This window comes from Durio zibethinus, chromosome 17 (genome assembly GCF_047325235.1).
Source record: "Durio zibethinus cultivar Kanyao isolate XHJ-2024 chromosome 17, ASM4732523v1, whole genome shotgun sequence".
Classification (NCBI taxonomy): domain Eukaryota; kingdom Viridiplantae; phylum Streptophyta; class Magnoliopsida; order Malvales; family Malvaceae; genus Durio; species Durio zibethinus.
Window position 1 is genome coordinate 5,459,189 of NC_143178.1, and position 19,585 is coordinate 5,478,773.

The 19,585-nt window shown below is 29.9% G+C and overlaps 2 protein-coding genes across 3 annotated transcripts; one reads left to right on the forward strand and one right to left on the reverse strand.

Moving 5' to 3' along the window:
* Positions 1–5,068: 5,068 nt before the first annotated feature.
* LOC111279313 (alcohol dehydrogenase-like 4) lies at positions 5,069–8,412 on the forward strand. Its single transcript, XM_022866340.2, has 10 exons — positions 5,069–5,347; positions 5,439–5,575; positions 5,675–5,724; positions 5,825–6,153; positions 6,262–6,344; positions 6,816–6,891; positions 7,308–7,369; positions 7,459–7,554; positions 7,721–7,882; positions 7,977–8,412. Exons 1-10 carry the CDS (start codon positions 5,266–5,268, stop codon positions 8,085–8,087), a joined length of 1,188 nt encoding a protein of 395 aa, XP_022722075.2. The 5' UTR covers positions 5,069–5,265; the 3' UTR covers positions 8,088–8,412.
* A 254-nt stretch (positions 8,413–8,666) lies between these two features.
* Positions 8,667–13,207, reverse strand: LOC111279323 (polyadenylate-binding protein-interacting protein 11-like). 2 transcript variants are annotated; one of them, XR_016329104.1, is made up of 12 exons: positions 13,045–13,207; positions 12,314–12,787; positions 11,496–11,603; positions 11,335–11,379; positions 11,185–11,257; positions 10,968–11,080; positions 10,788–10,847; positions 10,663–10,710; positions 10,497–10,565; positions 10,226–10,271; positions 9,156–9,217; positions 8,667–9,018 (listed from the first exon to the last, which is right to left on the reverse strand). XR_016329104.1 is itself a non-coding variant. In XM_022866350.2 (11 exons), exons 2-11 carry the CDS (start codon positions 12,725–12,727, stop codon positions 8,961–8,963), a joined length of 1,050 nt encoding a protein of 349 aa, XP_022722085.2. In that variant the 5' UTR covers positions 12,728–12,787; positions 13,045–13,201; the 3' UTR covers positions 8,667–8,960. The 2 variants fall into 2 exon arrangements, 1 of the variants encoding a protein (XP_022722085.2); XM_022866350.2 differs by lacking the exon at positions 10,226–10,271 and having other exon boundaries at positions 13,045–13,201.
* Between the last annotated feature and the right edge of the window lie 6,378 nt (positions 13,208–19,585).

Here is a 19,585-nt window from a genome sequence, read left to right on the forward strand (position 1 = left end):
CCATTGGTTATCTACTAAAAGCTTTGAGAGAAAAAAAAAAACCGCTATACCCTTTAACTATCAAATGTCTCTAACAAAATTATAGCTTTAATCACTCCATCAGCTTCTCCCAACCCTCCAAACAGACAGTTCCCCCTCTTCTTGTGATACAACAATCTAGAAAACCAAAGAACTATAACTTCTCCTTGTAATTGTAAAATGGAAGAGTATTAAAGGAAGGGAAAGTTCTGGAGGGAGACAACATATCCTCGACGAGATTCTTTCTTTAGAGTTTCCTCAATCCAACTGCTGATAATACAAATTCGAAAAAGCAAAAAGAAAAGAGAAAAGAAATGCGACCATTTGCAATAACTAGAGAAGGAAAAAAAACCTAAAACTGACGGGTTCCAACCCGACTTGACCTTTTAGGGTAAATTTTTTTTTTTTTAAATTGGGTATCGGGTCGGGTCGGGTGGCATGAAGAAAAAATCGAGGTCGAGTTGGGGTCGGGTTTTAGGCAAACCCGACCCTACCCGACCCGATATATATAAATAATTTTTTTAATTATTTATTTAATTTTATAATTATTTTTATATATTTTTATATATATTTAATTTTATATTTATATTAAAAATAATATTTTATTAATTTCGGGTCGGATCGGATCGGATATGATTTTATACAATGTCGAATTAGATCGGGTTCGGATATAAAAATAATAAAAAATTATCGGGTCAAGTTCGAATTTTGCATGTTTAAAGTCAGGTCGGGTTCGACCTCTTCGACCCGACCTGTTACCATCCCTAACAGTAACCAGTAGCATCGGGATGGTTTTTACACGTCACGATTTCGATTCGATTTTATAAAATAATTATTTAATTTGATTTTAAAATACTTTTTATATTATAATTTAATAATTTTAATTTAGTATAATATTTATAAAATATTATTTTTTATATAATATTTTAATTATATATAAATATAATATTATTTTAAATTAATATTTTAAATTACAATATTACATAATAATTTTATTAATATAATATTTAATTAAATAATTAATAAAATATATATTTTATATATGTAATGAATTGGATCAGGATGATTTTTTTTAAAATCCAATCCCCATTTTAAAAAAAAAAAATTAATCCTATATGGTTCAATACGCGATTTTAAAAAAAAAACATTGATTTTATAAAATCATATCAGATCGAAACGGACGAGTTAGGATATATTTGCCGATCCTCGTAGCCAGTAGGCGCAGTTATTACAAATACAGAAATATTCATACACGGAAAGAAAGGTTTTTTAATTATTAGTATTTGGTATCGTAATATGGGTAATAAACCGGCAGGCCTTATCAGTCATCGTATAACTAGCAGCTCCTAGGAAAAAAAAATGGAGCGGCTAAGCCAATTCTTCGATCCTTTGGCACCCATTATCTAGCCGGAGAATCCTAAAGATCAATTTGGATAGAGATTTGGCATATAAATGGGAAATGGCTGTATGATAAAAAAGGGCAATGGCTCAGTTAAACCATTTACAGAGATGCAAAAAGTCATGGTTGTGAACAAGACCAGTCCATTCAAGCTTCTTTATCATTTTTTTTTTTTTTACAAAAATTTCGTCCCTTAACTTGACAGCTCTGGAACTACAGTGAAATGTGAAAGAGACAGAATCACATCCAATCTGCTGGGTTCATTAAAACATTATCAACTTTAAACAGCCCAAAGAAATAGCAGGATTGCATAAAAAATAATTCTGGGTGTTTTCCCACTGAACGAATATTAAAGTTTTGTCAGTGTGAAGGTTTATGAATGAAATGGAAGGCTTCATTTGGTAAATGTTTTTATTTTTTATAAATAGGAACTATTCATGTATTCGCTGAAAAAAGAAACTGAAATTATCAAGGGCTAGTCACTTCCCTCAGTGATTGTTTCAAGCAGTGGTGGTGTGATGTCCTGGAAAGGAGTATGAATATGTTATTAATTGTATATTAAAATTGATTTTGAGATATAAATATTTATATTATATTTAATCTGTGAGATGTTTTTTAGATAAAAATCATGTAATTCAATAGGTTTAAAGTAAATAATATTTTACAAATCAATGAAATTTTAATATTTAATATCAAAATCAATTTTACAAACTTAACTGTATAGCATCAAAAATAATAAATTTTTGTTAAAATGAGAAAAGATATTATAATTTTAGAAGTATGAAATAGAATTATTTTAAAATATAAGTTATCACATAATATTCAACATGTAATATGCATTTTATAACTCAACAAAATTAAAGCGAACAATTAACTCTATACCGTCTTTTGGCGTGAACCGCGACAGGCGACCAGTTTCTAATAAAATCAAATCTATACCGTCCTTCTATAGGGACTCGAGCAAGTATTGCTTCTACTGAAATCCTCCAGGAAAGCAATCCTCGAAGCTCTTGCTTTGTTACAAGGAGTCTGATTTTCTTAATGCTACCATTCGTGGCGTCCTCTGGATAAGCAGAACTGACGGTAGGTCCTTTATGTCTTTTGCAGTACTGTGAACTAGTACAACTTCGGCTATCTGTTTCCAGAGGACTTGAAAACTTTCCAGGCTCGATCATAGCTTTCTTAGAGCAAACTTCTTCCATAGGATCATGGGAAGGCAAGCAATTGCCCATGATTGGTTGAGAAATTCAAATGAAAAGGCAGTAAAAATAAAAAGATGAAAGCCGGTATATTGTTTGTTAGTTACAGTGTTGTGAGACGTTTTAAGAGGACAAGTGACGTGATTGGGTTTTTTTTTTTTTTTTAACATAAGAGGTCAGATTAAAAACAGATTGTAAGTGTTGTTATTCCATTTCACATAACAAAAATCAATTGAGTTAATTTAAAAAGAGTTGAGCTTCATAATGTATTTGACGTGCTCATGCTTTCAGGCTCTCATGCGTCACAGAGCTTGATTAGAACAACTCCAAATGAAAATTACTTTTCCGAATAAGGCAGGGTGTTGAAGAAAGGGGTGTTTGCCTCGAATTCTTCTTCCATTATTTTCATTTTTATTTTCTCACATAAGTAATTGACCGCCGCCTTTCTTGATCAAATGCATGTGGCAGGCTGAAAGTAAACTTTATTGGGTGCATTTTTACTTGGAATAAGCTAGACTAGAAATTATGAAATATATATACAAATTAAAATAAAAGGATAAAGTAGTAAAATGCCAGAGTGCTTGTGAGCCAAGGCTACGTTGTTTATTAAAGTAAAGGGGTTAAGCAATTGGATAAATACATAGACGAAATCAGTAAAATCATAAAAACTGGGGGGGGGGGGGGGGAAGGGGGTCATGTCCCTGTCGGCTCGTTAGGTTCGTTCCTGAGTAAATGTTTGAATTAATTAAATATAGATAATCGAAAGTCAACTATTAAAAAATATGGAGCATATTTTTGTTGCAGGGATTTGAATTTCATTTCCAAATTAGTGCTACTAGTTTTTTTTTATTATAATTAATTAGAATATATGTATAGCAATAAAGATTGATTAGAAGGATCAATTTGTATTATAGAAAAAATTCAACTGTGATCGTGTGGATGACGCTAGTTTTTGCAAAGGAACCCTGCCAGGCTATAGTTTATAGCTAGTAGTTGTTCTTGGTACAAATTTTTCCTAGCTAGTCTAGTTGTGGGCTTTTTCTTCCGCACAAATTGGCGTATGTTTAGGTACATCCAGTAGCTTTGGGGTTGGGTCTGGCAAAATCAGGTTAGTTTTTCCTCAGAACAAACCAAAAAAAAACAAAAACAAAAACAAAATTTTTAGTTTCCTCGTATTTGATGGAGTGATTTGTAACACCATAGCATTTGGAGCAGAGTTGTTGATATTTAGTACAAGCATTCGATTTCCACAGACGTTTTAACCACTTCAATCACCCAATCACATGAAAAAAAAAAAAAGTTGATTTGAAGTTTGAAAGTCGAAAAAGGCTTGGAACTGTTACATCTTACGCCATGCAGGTGAGGTCACCCGTGATAAGATACCATTAACTTCTTTGCCATCTTTTGTGGTTCATGAATCATGGAAATTGGAAAAAACGTCATGGAAAAGGGTTAACTTCAATGTCAAAAAGTTAAAACAGCGGGTAAACGGAATAGAAAAAGTGTAATAAAGTAGGGAACTCGCTTTTGTTTTTCGTGAATCATGGTTTTGACTAACGGCTCCGTGACCGCTAAGTCGCCCACTACACGAGAAAAACAAGTACTCGATTGTTTCCTTTGCATGCTTTGGAAATTGGAAATTTTGTTCATTGGTTGAAAAGAGATTAATTGGTCCTGTTATAAAAATTGCCGCACTTTGATTTAAAATGTTTAATCTTATCGTCTCACGAAGAAAATGCTGTTTGCGCATTCTTCTTGGCTTCTGTTATCTGCATTTAGTTCGGTCAAGCAATACAATCATGAAGTCAAGTCTAAGCCTGAAGAATCAACTTATGCCTATTGCCAACTTGTAGGATTTGGCCCCCAGACTGCAGTCCTATCAATCCTTTTCCTAATTTCCCGATTTTTTCTAGTGTCAAATTGTGAGAAAACTCTTATCTTCGGACAACAATATCTAAGTACTCTGTAGTCTATCCCGTTGTTGTCCTGTTTGAAAATTGATATTACACTTTAAGCAACCTTTTTCTCTTAGTTTTTTTTTTTTTGAAAAGAACAATGCTAGAAGAGGTTGGAACCTGTAAAATTTTAACTAGGGACAAAAAGATGACTGGTAAGTGACCCTAATAAAAACAATAAAGAAATTACTCTTTTAATCTTACATGTTTGTATGTTTTCTCATTTTCAATCTTAAATATTTAAAATTACTAATTTTAAACCTAAACTTATGGCTGCACTCATGGGTTTATGCTTCTGTCCGCTTGAAATCCTGCATGAGAATGAGAATCACATTTTCTTTTATTTCTTTCTTGTCTTATTACCCAAAGATTTTAAGATCAAAAGCACAAGTTAAATTGTACACACTACTTTTTTCTAAACTATATTAAAGCCTTTAGAATAAAATAAACAACAGTTACTCATTAGAAATTTCGCCACAACTCACAACTATATTTTTTAAATCATTTCGCCGTGTGAGGTTAATAGTCTGAGCTTCTATATAAGGCACTTGAATGAAGCTTCAAACACCCGCCTTGTGCAAGTCTAATTCAATAGCCCTATCCTTAATTAAGTTGCAAAATCATCGCAAACCTGGCCTTTCAAGCGTGTTTGATACAACCTTGACACAACATCAGCAGTTTCAGTAAGAGGAAAATGGATGTTGGTTACCATAATAAATCTTTTGAAAGTTCGTTTGAGTCAGTTGACACAGCGGGGAAAGTCATCACTTGCAAAGGTAACAAGCCGAATTTCTGTATTCTCTCTCATGACTAATCCTTGATTGTGCATGTCCTTCTAAGATTGATTGTCATCTTCCATCGTTGCAGCTGCTGTAGCATGGGGTCCTGGACAGCCTCTTGTCATTGAAGATGTTCAAGTTGCTCCCCCTCACAAGATGGAGGTCAGGGTCAAGATTCTATTCACTTCAATCTGTCACACGGATCTCAGTGCTTGGAAAGGCGAGGTAAGCCAATGATAAATTGTTTTTAGCTCTTGATCTTCTCTAATTAGTTAATTAATTTCTTTTACAACTCAGTCTGACCATTGTGGTTTTATTTTAAAGAATGAAGCTCAAAGAGCATATCCTCGGATTCTCGGCCATGAAGCAGCAGGGTATGTGACAAGAAATTAATCATTTTTTGTAGTTGAAAGCACTAATTAGAAAATACTTAGAAAGCAGATTAATGAAATGAATCATAATGCTCTGTTCCAGGATTGTTGAGAGCGTTGGTGAAGGTGTTGAGGACATGAAAAAAGGTGACCATGTCATTCCAATCTTCCAAGGACAGTGTGGCAACTGCATCTGCTGCAGAAATGAGAAAACAAATCTCTGCCAAAGGTTTGGAGTGAATCCATTGAAGAGTGTGATGGTAAATGATGGCAAGCCAAGGTTTTCAACCAAGGATGGGAATCCCATATTTCATTTTCTCAACACCTCCACTTTCAGTGAGTACACCGTTCTTGATTCAGCCTGTGCTGTCAAGATTGACTCTGAGGCACCTCTTGAGAAAATGAGCCTCTTGAGTTGCGGTGTCTCCACAGGTAAATACCAAAAAATCTCGCCTTATCTTTTGTCTTTTAAACGATATTGAACTCGTGTTATTGTCTGACTATAAACTTGTCTGAACATGATTTTCTGACCTGATCAAGGAGTTGGAGCCGCTTGGAATGTAGCTAATGTGCAACCTGGATCAAGCGTAGCAATCTTTGGTTTGGGTGCCGTGGGACTCGCGGTAAGCCTCTTTCGCTGACTCAGAAAATTATGAAGCTTGTTCAAATTTTACCATTACAGTTTTTGGACCGTTCTGCTATATTTCAAACCATTCAAAGTTCCATGAAATGAAGATTACTTATGAAGCTTCATGTTTTACTAATATTAGTAATACTGTTTTTAGACGTTTCTGATATATATTTTCAAACTATGCAATGCACCATTGGCGGATAAGCAGGAAAAAATTAAATATAGGGAGAGGTTATATAGAAAAAAAAAATACATACATATGGGTATTTTTTTATGTATGTGTAGCATTACCTATATATATGCACAACTCTGATTTCCTTGGCACTTGAAGTAGAAGTTGACCTTTTTGCTTTTTCTAAGTCTAACATAAAATCAGATTGCTGATTGTTTAACAAAATCATATACTATATAGTATCTGATATTAAGATTCTGATGAACTAATTTGCTGGTTGGAATTGACCAGGTAGCTGAAGGAGCAAGAGTAAGAGGAGCATCCAAAATAATAGGCGTTGACATAAACCCTAGCAAATTTTCCAAAGGTACTTTTTCCCTAGTAAGATTAATATTATTATTGGCCGTACTGCATAAGTTACTTCCGATTCAGTTGCTGTGGAGACATACTGATCAAAGCAATTCAGAATAATGGATTAGCAATATCCTTTCCAAAAACCTGCTGACAGGAAAAATTTTCAAGTTATGTACTATGAGGCATGGTTTCTTGAATTTCAAGTTAATGTGTTGAAGTTTTTATTAACTGAATTCCAGAATCCAGATTCAACAACTGGTTCAGTTTCCTAATCCATTAATGGGCTAAGCTATGAAATTAGAAAAAACAGCAGATCATAAAATGCAACTGGCCATGGCAGTTGCAGTATCTTCATAATTAAGCTACTTATGAGTGGATTATATAGGAAGTTTTATGATCTGATCGGTCTCTTGGTATATATGCGAGCAGGTAAAGCTGTGGGAATTACAGAATTCATAAATCCAAAGGATCTAGAAGTGCCAGTGAATGAGGTTAGTACCAACACTTATAGCACTGAGGACTTTTTGTGCTCAAAAGGCGCAAGTATATAAAATGGTCTTAATGAAAATGGTGACTGCAGAGAATTGGAGCTATGACAGATGGAGGTGTAGACTACAGTTTTGAGTGTGCAGGAAACCTTGAAGTTCTTCGTCAGGCATTTTTGTCTACCCATATGGCAAGTCCTTTTCTATTACTCTCTGCCTCTGGTTTTTCAGTTTCTTTTTTTTCAATAAAAAAAGTCAATTTCTTCCCCTCTTTCTCATAACTTTAATCAAGTCTTGCATACAAGAGTACAAGAATGTATATGAATGGATTTAAAGAGTATCATTTTGGATATACAGGGATGGGGACTGACTGTACTATTGGGGATTCACCCAAGCCCAATGCTGCTACCTCTCCATCCAATGGAGTTATTTAACGGGCGTCAAATCGTAGGATCGGTCTTTGGAGGCTTCAAAGGCAAAACCCAGCTACCAGAGTTTGCCAAACAATGCATGTGCGGGGTAAGTTAATGATCATGCCCTTGTACTTTCTTTGTATATGGTTGAGTTTTTTTAAGTCCAATGCAACTGAATCTGTCTTGGAATTTGATTCCAGATCCTGAAATTAGACGAGTTCATCACGCATGAGCTTCCCTTCGATAAGATAAATGAAGCCTTTCAATTGCTAGTTGACGGGAAGTCACTTAGATGCCTTCTGCACCTCTGAGCTCCTTCACAAGATGCTGGCATCCTTTGAACATGGCAACCTACGGTTTGCAAATAACTGGCGCTGTGCTTGCGACAATTAGAAACACAAATAAAGACTTTTGGCTCATTATCATAAACTCTGAAGCAACAATAATATATAGTTGTTGGATCACTACTAAATATACCACTTGGATAGCTTTGTTTTGTTTTGAACCTACATATATGCTTCGAATGAAAATTAGTATTGAGAGCTTTTCCAGAAAAACTCTCTCCCTCACTGCGTGTATTTTCTGTGTTTACCTTTTGAGAATTATGATCTCCCCTGGGTGTATGTTTTGCGCAAACGTTTTCATAGAAACCTTACAAAATTTTTACATGCTTAGATAATATACGACTACAGTCATTCTTTGCAGATTGCATGGTAGCCCCCTCTAATCGTTTTTCTTTTGGATCTTCATGAGTTTCAAAACCAACGAGATAAACAGGTTTAAGATTAAAGAGGGGAACGGGAAAAGCCATCTCCACTAGTCATCTAGCCAAAGCTTGCCCGGTACCAGTAACCAAAAAGAAATGAAGAACCATTTCATCAGTCACATAGTCACAGAAAATGCAAAGAGCAATTTAATTCTGGGACAAACACAGCCAACATAACATCTTTCAAGGCCTCGAAGTTCCATCCAACTCTTATGTATTGCAAGTAGCAAGGATAAACAAAAGATGACTCCTATGGTAACAATGATCCCAAGCACAGCAGCAGAGGACAATATATATAAACCAGGCAGACCATCAACATGGGAAACATCTTTACATGGGTGTGTATATGTATTTTAAATATATATATATATATATATATATATATAAACTGGTACTAAAATCAGTTCGCCAAGATGATTTAGTGCATGGGAATGCGAGGAGTGCGAGGCCGAACTGGGGTCTTTGATGGGCTTACCCTGATCATACACAACAACAGCTTGACTTAAAGACAATGGACATAAACACTATCAATCTTATTAGAGAACTTATGGCAAAACAAAAAAACAAAAGAAAATACCATTCTGAAAAATGATGGAAAAATCAGGAATCTGACCTTATGGGCAATGATCCCAGAACCACACCACTACAGTTGAGAGCAGCAATTGCACTTTCAGCCTGCATGTGAACAAGAGAAGATTACAAAGACATTCATTCATGAACACTGGAGCAACCCAATCTCGAGATGATGAAAAAGGAGCTACATGTCACTTGCAAACTTTAAACTTGTTTCAAAAGTTGGACAACATCTCAGATAACCAAATGTAGGTTCAATAACCAAAGAGAGGCAGACAATCAAGAAATAATTCAAAATATAACTTCTTGTCCTGATCCAGATCACTTTAAATAATTCCATCGATGGTAACAAATACCTATCATTTGTTGATCAAAAGTATTTTTTAGCTTATCAAGAAAGTTACAGTATTTAGCAAATAACTACTCCATGGTTACAAACAAAAGCTTATGTTATCTAACAAGCATAACTACAATTGCTATGCAATACCTACCATACTAGAATACAACAGCTAAATCCTAGAATTTAAGGTTACTTCCCTTTGGGCTTTAATCTGTGCAAATGAAACCAACACTCTGAATGGCAAATCTTCACATCATTATTAATGTAGGAAGCACCAGAGCAGACTATAATAATTGATAAGCAAGTTCTCTGTACAAGAGGCCATGCCTTGTAGTTATAATGCAATGTAGTTTTAATTTCCTACTAGACTAGTAGACTACTAGTGGATGAAATGCTAAACTGATATAAAAATCCTCTCTTAGTTGGTGAATTGCACATTATATTCAAAAAACCAGTTGAAAGAAGATTGTTTACAACAACTAACAGATCAATTTCGTTGTAAGTGACTGTTGCTAGTTCTTCAAGCAACTCCAAGGTGAATTTGAATAGAAAAGCTTCTACAATACGCTTCCCCTCAATAACTCCATTGAACAAGCTAAAAGCCTTCAAGCTTCTTTTAGAAAAATTCCAGAGGAATAAACACCAAAAAATTTCTTAAAACTTTCCCCTCTTAACTTTAACAAGGACTTTTCCTAAGATAAGGGGGGAAAGAGGATCTTTTTGGGCATTCCCCAAGATGCAAATCAATGGAACAGTCCTTAGTTTCATACCTTGCTTTCTCCCTTTCTTGTTTCCCCTCCTTTCTATCAAATGCACCTGAACTTTCTTACAAAATGTTAGCTTAGAGAAGGATCAGAAACCCAATATCCTAGACTTAACCCAATCGTCCTACTCACTGGCTAGCCTAAATTTTGGGATATAAAGTAAGGTCTTGCAAAGACATAAAACCCTCATTTACCTCATCAAACCCTTCAGAAACCAGAGAAAACTTGTTAAGCTATGTTCAAAAAATTGCGCGAATGAAGAGGAAGAAAAAATTACCATTACAAACTCGACAAAAGCAATGCGAGTTGAATGATGGTAGTCCCCCAGCAACCTCAGGCGATAAACCTACATCAGACAAGATGTCCCTTTAAATGCATCCCCGCAAAGATTTTGTTGTAATAAATAGAAGAAACAGATCTCTGGAGTTAATGGAACAACAAACCTCCCCACAGACTGTTTCAAAAAAGAGTTTAACATCAGCTTGAGTAACCTGCAGAGAGTAAAATCATGTAAAAAATTGTACAGGATTATTTACAATCAGGATCATTATTTATAATCAACATTCACCTTCTTGTCAATGTTAGTACAGTAGATAGTTCTTGCACACATTTGGCGTTCATCTTCATTCTGAAATCGAAATAACAAATGTTTTAACAGGCTGAATAGTTTAAGAGAATAAGAAAATGTATCAAAGACTCCAAGTTATCAACGAGTTCCAGTATAATAAATTTCAACAATAAGCCTCACCCTCGGCAAAAATGTTGGGTTAACTGGTGCAATAGCTGTTTTTGAAGGCAGCACCTTAACTGGGTAGAATCCAAGCATAGTCCCTGCCAGATTCAGAGCAGTTCGTGCACCTTCTGCACAGCCAAACCATCAAGCAGCAAAGTATGTAAATATCACATTTACAGTTAGATTGACAATCCACTAAACCATGCATCAAATAACCATAGTTGAACATCACCTTCGTCAGTGAACTCAATAAAGGCAAAACGAAGTACAGAAGTAGGATCACCACATATGCGGCAGTCAACCACCTTCATAAGAAAAGAAGTTCATTCAGATACATTGTTTTGATGAAAACTGTTAAGACAAGCAATGAAAACAATATCACCTGTCCACAACTCACAAATAAACCTGCAAGCTGCTCTTCAGTGACCTACATCCCAACAAGCAAGAGACTAAATGAATCTAAATACCATAGAGATGATAAAGCAGAAACTGCAGAATTGATTGTGGCATCCTAACAAAGCTGAAAATGCTGAATATATATACCTGTTGGTCAACATCAGAAACATAAACAGTTCTACGGATAATCTCTTCCCTCTGGGCCATACTTGTCCTGCTGTTCAATCTCCGTTTCCCCTGACTGAAAATTTTCTTCTGAGAAAGACAAGATAAAAGAACAGAATCCATGAGACTAGATGATGCTCTTCTCCACAAGTGAGATGATGTATACAGAAATTTGCTAATAGTTGGAATTTTAAATTTCATATGGTTTACAATGAACATAAACAATAACCTCCACTCAACTTAACCAAAAAAAAAAAAGAATCAGGTTTTGTGTAATTATTCCCATTTCATCTAAACATGCTAACATAAGAATAGAAACCTTTGTTTTCTCTTTTTCTTTTTCCTTCATCTTCATTTTTGAGAAATCAGACAACTAATATAGTTACTGCACATCCAAACACCACCTTGGGATACCGGATAGTAGAGACAATCAAACAAACTCAGATAACTCAGTTTTTAAGTTATCAGCCGGTGAACTTTTGCAACCCCAAAAAACCTATCATAAGAACCAACCATACAAAACAGAAGGCAATAAAGCAAAGATTGAAACCATAAAGGACAGGAGTACTGAAAATTTCCTTATGCAGAATGCACACGAGCCAGTCAACAACAAAAACATAAAGCTAGAGAAAAGAACTTCTTGACACTTGAAAACCTTCATCCTCCAAAACCCAGATATACCCATCAAACAAATCAGTTTCATTTTCTTCGCTTCTAAATTTTTCCATCAACATGACTAATAGTCTTCATTTAATAGTAGACGAAGCAAAACATCAAAAACTGGGTTTTTGGGGGCATACCCGCCTACCAGCACCATTGCCATGAGCATGTCCATCCCTTGAGATGTTATTGTTGTTACGCAAAAAAATATAGTTAGTGTAAAGCCCTCCATTAAGTCCCTGGTTAACAAGTGAGTGAGGCACGAACTCTTCAGCCATAGGGTTAAGTTTAGAGAACAGTTCTTCCAACTCTCTCATGTCTCTCTTGAAGCTATCCCCAACTTCATCTCCACCACCAACATTGCTCCTCTGAAAATCTCCGCCGTTGGATAGAGGATGGGGACCACCGATCTTGTTGTACAACCCTTGATCGTTCTGGTGTAAGCTCGGATCGATTCTTGACCGAACATGGTTTTGCTTTGACTGATCCTGATCATTTGATGCTACTGCTGCGGCAGCAGCATCCTGATTCGAAGCATTCTCAACAACCGCCATGGCCTGATGATTATTCCTAAAAGAAAGCTCCCTTTTTTATCAACTGATCAACAAAAAGACCTGAAATTTATGCACCCCAAACATCAAAAATAGAGAAAAAATTTTAAAAAATAAAAAATCGAATTTTGAAATGTTGGGAATATAAAAATGATAGAATCCTTTTGGAAACTAATAAATTTACAATCATCTCCACTGATGACGAACAAGAATACAAACCCACCTCGAGATCACTACGGAAAAAACAAAATGGAAATAAATAACAGCAGAAAACAAAGTATGGTAGTAAAAAAAAAAAGGCCAGATTTTTCATTTCTTACGGTGACTGTAATTTTTTCTCCTTCCTTGTCCTTTTTTTTTTCTACCACTGTTTCACAGTGATCATCTGAGAGATGAAAACAGAGAGGAGAGAGAGACCCAAGAGGATCTGTTTCACATCGTCCTAAATAAGTAACAACAAAGAAACGCTGAGCTTAAATTAATTTAAAAAAAATGCTTGTTCGTTGAAAACTTGGTATGCAAAAAAAAAAAAAAAAACTGAAAAAAAACATATTATTTCTTTTTCTTGCATGTCCATGTATGACATGACATTCAGATCATGTATGTGCTATGAATGATGCTCCTTCACCTTCATCATGCATCGCTAGTATGACGTGCCGCTAGGCTATTTGGCTAACGAGTGTTTACTGTTTACCATACTATCGCTGGTTTTACCGCTTTAACTGTACCTCCGTATTCTTAAAGCAAGGACAACTGGACTGCCTGATGAGGGGCGTTTTGGTAAATTAAAATGGTCGAAGTTAGTAGCCAAATCGGCAACCTTGGTGTGACGGAAATATTGTTGACTTTGGCTTGGGAACGAAAGTACCTCTGATTTTGAATTCCCTTCCTAATTTAAAACATTATCTAAATAAAGTAAAAATAAGATACTTTGCATATAAGACTTTTTTTTTTTACATTTGATTCATAAAATTTTAAATTTTAAAAAAATATATAATTTTTAAAAAATATATGATATTTAAAAAAAAATTTTATTTTCAAGATATTTCATATTCAAATTCACTTGTTTAATTAAAAATAATTCATATATATTAATATTTAAATAATTATAATAACCTTTTTAATACATATGATGATAACTTTTTATTAATTTTTATTAATAATATGTACTCAAAATATAAATTATTCTTTTAACAATAAAATAAAATAAATATTTTATTTTATTATTATTTTTATTTATAAAATATCATTATTAAAAAATATTAGAGAATATTTAAGGTATTTTTGTTTTAAAACATTTTAAATAAATGCTATTTAAAAAAATATGAAAGAATTATTTAAAATATTTTTTGTTCAAAAACTTCTTAAATAATTTCTAATACTTTTTAAAATAAATTATTTAAGACGTTTTTGTCAAAAACACCTTAAATAATACTCTTTAATTTTTTTTAAATTATTATTTAAAATATTTTTTATCAAAATTACTTTAAATAACCTCTAATATTTTTTAAAATGGATTATTTAAAACTAAAAATTATGATCTTATTAGAATTATCACGATGAGTTTTTTTAATTTTATTTAGAAAAAGATGTTTTGAATTAAAATTTTTTCAAATATACATACATTTATTATTGAATTAAATATTTATGTACACAATCTTCCACGAAAAAATATTTATGTACACAAAAATAAGCTTTCTTTGCATATAACCCCCTAGATCCAGATAATTGAACATTTATATGATCTATATCTCGTGAGTGATATAGTTATAGCGTTTAGTATATTTAATGAGTTTTTTTTTTTTTTTGGAATATCTTGTATTAGTATGATACTTGTCTAAGATCTAGTCTAGCATGATTTTTGTGTGAAGAAAAAAAAAAGTATGATCAAAATTAGTAAATGTGATCGTACCATTTTCATTTAACTTCACTTATGTATATATTATACGGTATATTTAAATTATTTATTTATTTATTTATTTATTTATTAAATGATGTTTTAGTTATCAAAATTTTATTTTTGACAAACTTCAAAAATATAAATATAATAAAAAGTAAATTTTGTTTTTTTCTATTTTCAAAAAAATAAAATATGTTATTTTTATTACTTACAGTTTATGACCCATACGATATACATGTTAATATTTTTATATAAAATTATACACGTAAATAGTTTTTTTAATAAAAAATACAAATCTTATATATACATATATTTATGTGATATTTAAGAAAATAAAACTTTTAAAATATTCAATGAGCAATATTGTTAAAAGAAAAGAAAGTAAACATATCTTATAGAAAAAAATTTGGATTAACTCAATATTGCTTCATTAATTTTGCATTGTTTATATTTATTCCAATTTAAGATAAGTTAATATTTTTAAAAAAAATAAACCTATATATTAGAATTATAAGAATAACTCACTTCTATATAATTATTAACTCAATATAATAAATAAATAAAAATTCAATTACAAAATTCAAATATACAAAAGGATTTTATAGCCAATATAAATATTTGTATGCAAAAACAATTTATATACATTTATTCATAAAAAAAACTATTAAGAAAAGGATATAATAAAATTTTAAAATAAAATCATTTATAATAACACTATTATAGAGATATTAATAATAAAACAAACTAAGTACTAAAATAAGTTAATCAAAAAGTAAGATATGTCAATAGACCTACAAAAAAAAAAATGTATGGTATCCAAAGTAATATAAATAATCTAATAACTTGCTAAATTTAAATAATATAAAAACTAATAATAAAAGGAATCAATAAAACATAAAATATATAAAATCAATGAAGCATTCTATAAAATAAATTACAAACCGATAAATTAAGGTAGTATAATGATTAAATTATGTTAAAAAAAGAACATGAAAGCAAAATGTTTTAACAACTGTTGGTTATTGCATAAAAAATAAAAATTTAGTTGATAAAGTTTAAGATCCATGTCTACAATCACCTTTATAGGATGTCAAAGGGAAAGGAAAAATCCTTATGATTTTGAGTGAAAAATTAAAATTTTAATTGTTTTTCATAGAAAAAAAAAAAAAGCAAATAAATGTTAGCCCACATTGTCGGATTCCTTTCGCAAAAAATTTACATCTTACCATATATAAGATATACATATTACCACACATATATATATGTGGTGTACTTTAAATTATCTTATTTTATAATCAATTAAAAACTTATAGTATAAAGAAAGCTTTTCTTGTCTAATTAATTTAATTTAATTTGATTGATAGTAATTTAACGTATTTAATAGTAATTTATTTATTACATTAGTTATTTATAAGTGAACAATTATAATTAATTTTTTAAACAAATTTTTTGTTAAATTAAGAATATATAATTATTAAATGCAGGATATATGGCAATTATTTAAAATTATATATATGTCAAAAGAATATAAATTTCACATTAAACTCTTTTTTTAACCAAATGGTTCGACTTTTATATGTTTACTAGTTTTAAGCTTGTGTTACGCATTAGTAAGCAAACTATTATAATTTTCGTTATATATAACATTATTAGCATTAAAATAATTGTTTAAGTAAAATATTGGAAGGTTTATATTAGCATAATAAATAGATAACTATATTTAACATACTCACTTTTGTTTTTATAACATTGGAAAGTTAAGTTTTGATTTCTATTATATATTTAAGAATATTACATAATTTTAAAAAATTAGGGTAAAGAAAATTGCTATTATTTTTAATTTCAAAAAATTAATTGTCAAATATTACTTATTTAAAAGTTTATATTTGTGCTATACTCGAGGCAAGTGTATTTATAATAGTGTTTGTAATATAATATTATTTCAAAGTTTAATATAATTATAATTTTAGAGAACAATTTAATTTTTATTTTCATGATTACAAATATATTGATAACAATTGATAAATCACTTAAGTCACCCTAAATAAAATTTTATCATTATTTTATTTACAATATAATAAATAGTCTTGATTTGATTATTAAAAATAAAGCTATAAATGTACAAACAAAAAAAGTATAATATAGATATTTTTTCTTAATTAAAAATATAATTTCATTCATAAAACCAAAGAATTATAGAACTTAAGTATCTTACTAAAGAATGCTCAAAGACATATACAAAAAAACAATTGTAACAATACTTAATGTTACACAAAATCTAATTTCTCAAAAAAAAAAAAAAATACACACAATCTAATCCCCTTTGAATCTATTACCAATGGAAATAAAATAATTATGTTTTTTTCACTCCCATCTTTATTAAAGAATCAGCTATATAGTTTACTATTTTACTTATTTAAAGGAATAGGCAAAATCAACATTTCCATTTTTGCTTCTAACAATTAAAAACTCATCACTCCTTCAAAGCTCATGAATATACGTTGAATATTTAAGATATAATTGTCACTTTAAATCAAATACCATTTATATTTACCTAATTTTAAGAGAACATATAAATAATTAATTAGATAAAGTAACATGTTTTTAAAAAATCAATTTAGAAATAAATTTTGATATTAATTTTAGGACATTTTTTTGTAATATTAATATATTAAATGTAGAATTTAATTGTACGTATGTTTTATTCAAATGGGTAAAGGAGTTATATTAATAAATATATCTTATATTCTAAAGAAGTTGAACCTACATCAAAACTAAACTATTGGCATTTTTATTTTAATATTGTATGTTTGTTATAGTTATGAATTAGTGGAATATTAATATGACATCTTCAAATGTCTATCTATCTAACAAAGAAATTGAATCAATAATGTTTATCTAAAAAATAAAATATAGAAGAATATAGAAAATTGAGTATAAGTATTTCAATTGTAATTTGAGTATTTTCAATATTTTAAAACTTGTTAAATGAAATAAGTGGTAAATTTCACAAAATTAAGGAATTTGTTTCATTTTTATAAGATTATTAAAATTTACAAATTAAACCCTCTACATTATCTAAAGCTTAATTTACTAAGAACTCTTAGAAAATAATTTCTCAATTTTTAATTGAAATTAAAACATATTTAACCGGGTCATAATTAATTATATAATTTTAAGTCTGACTTCACTTGCAATATAATATATGAAAATCCTTATGATTTGGCTCCCAACCAATACATATTGGCTAAGTATGATAGTGTCCAAATTAATTAATCATCATTGGCATCTTATTGTAAAGCTTTGTAAATCAATAGAATTTTATTGAGTAATTGCCCAAAATAAAACAAAATCATTATGCCTTTGCTAACTAATATCTCATAAAAGAAAAGAATCTCTAACAACATCACATTAAACATAATATTAAAAATATTAAAAAATTGTCTTTAAATTATAGAGTATAAAAAAATTATTCTAAAATATATTGTTGATAAAATTGCTATTATAAAAATAAAAACCTAACAATTATACGAACAAAAAAATACGAGTAAAATATCAATAAACTTACAAAAGAATAGCAAGCAAAACTACAAAAAAAATTTTTATTAGATAATAGAGATAAAATTGTAGTAAAACAAAATTAAAAAATTATCAAATTCGATTTGCTTGATTTTTTTTAAAGAACATTTGTATTTATATTGCTATTAAGAGACATTATCATAAATGTATTAAAAAGTTATTATTATTAATTGTATAATGTAATAATAAATAATAAAAGACACGAAATTAATATAAATTTTCCTTCAAAATTATAAATTTTGAATTCTTACTTAATCTGTATTTAAAAAAAAATATATTTTATAATTTAATGATATCATTTTTGTCAACCCGTTAAATGGCTTATTTTTCTTTCTTTATTTACTGCATTAAGTTTCATTTAATTTGTTATGAGTAGTTAAAAGATATGGAAATATATTCCTTAGTAATTAGTTTTTTATTTAGTTTCTTTTTTTTTTTGTATTATTGACCAAATAATTTGTAACTTATTCATATAAGATACAAATATTGGATATTTAAAAGGTAATAAATATATTTAATTTAGTCTAACTAATTATTTTTTAAGTAACAAAAGTGTTATTATAAAAAATATTTTAAATAAATAAAATGTATTTATTAGAGAACACGTGATAATTTTTTAAACTCATTCATATATAAAATATGTAACTATTCATATTGAACTATTTATTTTTTTAATTAAAGACTTGGACTTTTATATATTTACATAAGATTAATTGTATAATGTAATAAATAATAAAAAACATTAAATTAATATGATTTTTCCCTCAAAATTATAAAATTTGAATTCTTTCTTAATTTGTATTTAAAAAAAAAACAAAAGTTTTTTTAATTTAATGATATCATTATTGTCAATTCATTAAATGGCTAATTTCTCTTTCCTTATTTACTATATTAAATTTCATTTAATTTTTCATAAATAGTTAGAAAACATAAAAAATATATTAATGAGTAATTAATTTTTTATTTAGTTTCTATTTTTATTTGTGTTATTGACCAAATAATTTGTAACTTATTAAAAATATTAGATATTTAAAAGGTAATAAATATATTTAATTTAGTCTAACAATTATTTTTTAAGTAATAAAAATGTTAGTATAAAATTATTTTAAATAAATAAAATAATTTATTAGAAAATACATGATAATTTTTTAAACCCATTCATACATAAAAAATGTAAACTATTCATATTAAACCATTTTTTTATTAAAATTTTTGACTTTAATATATTTATACATACCAGATCAAAATCTAAAAAAGGAAAGAAAATTAAAAAAAAAATTTTTTTGGTCAACGCAATCCTTGGTTAAATAATAAATACTAAATTTAAGGAAACATTTAAAAAAGGGCTTTAGGAGTGACGCAGGGACAGGGGGGAATGGGCT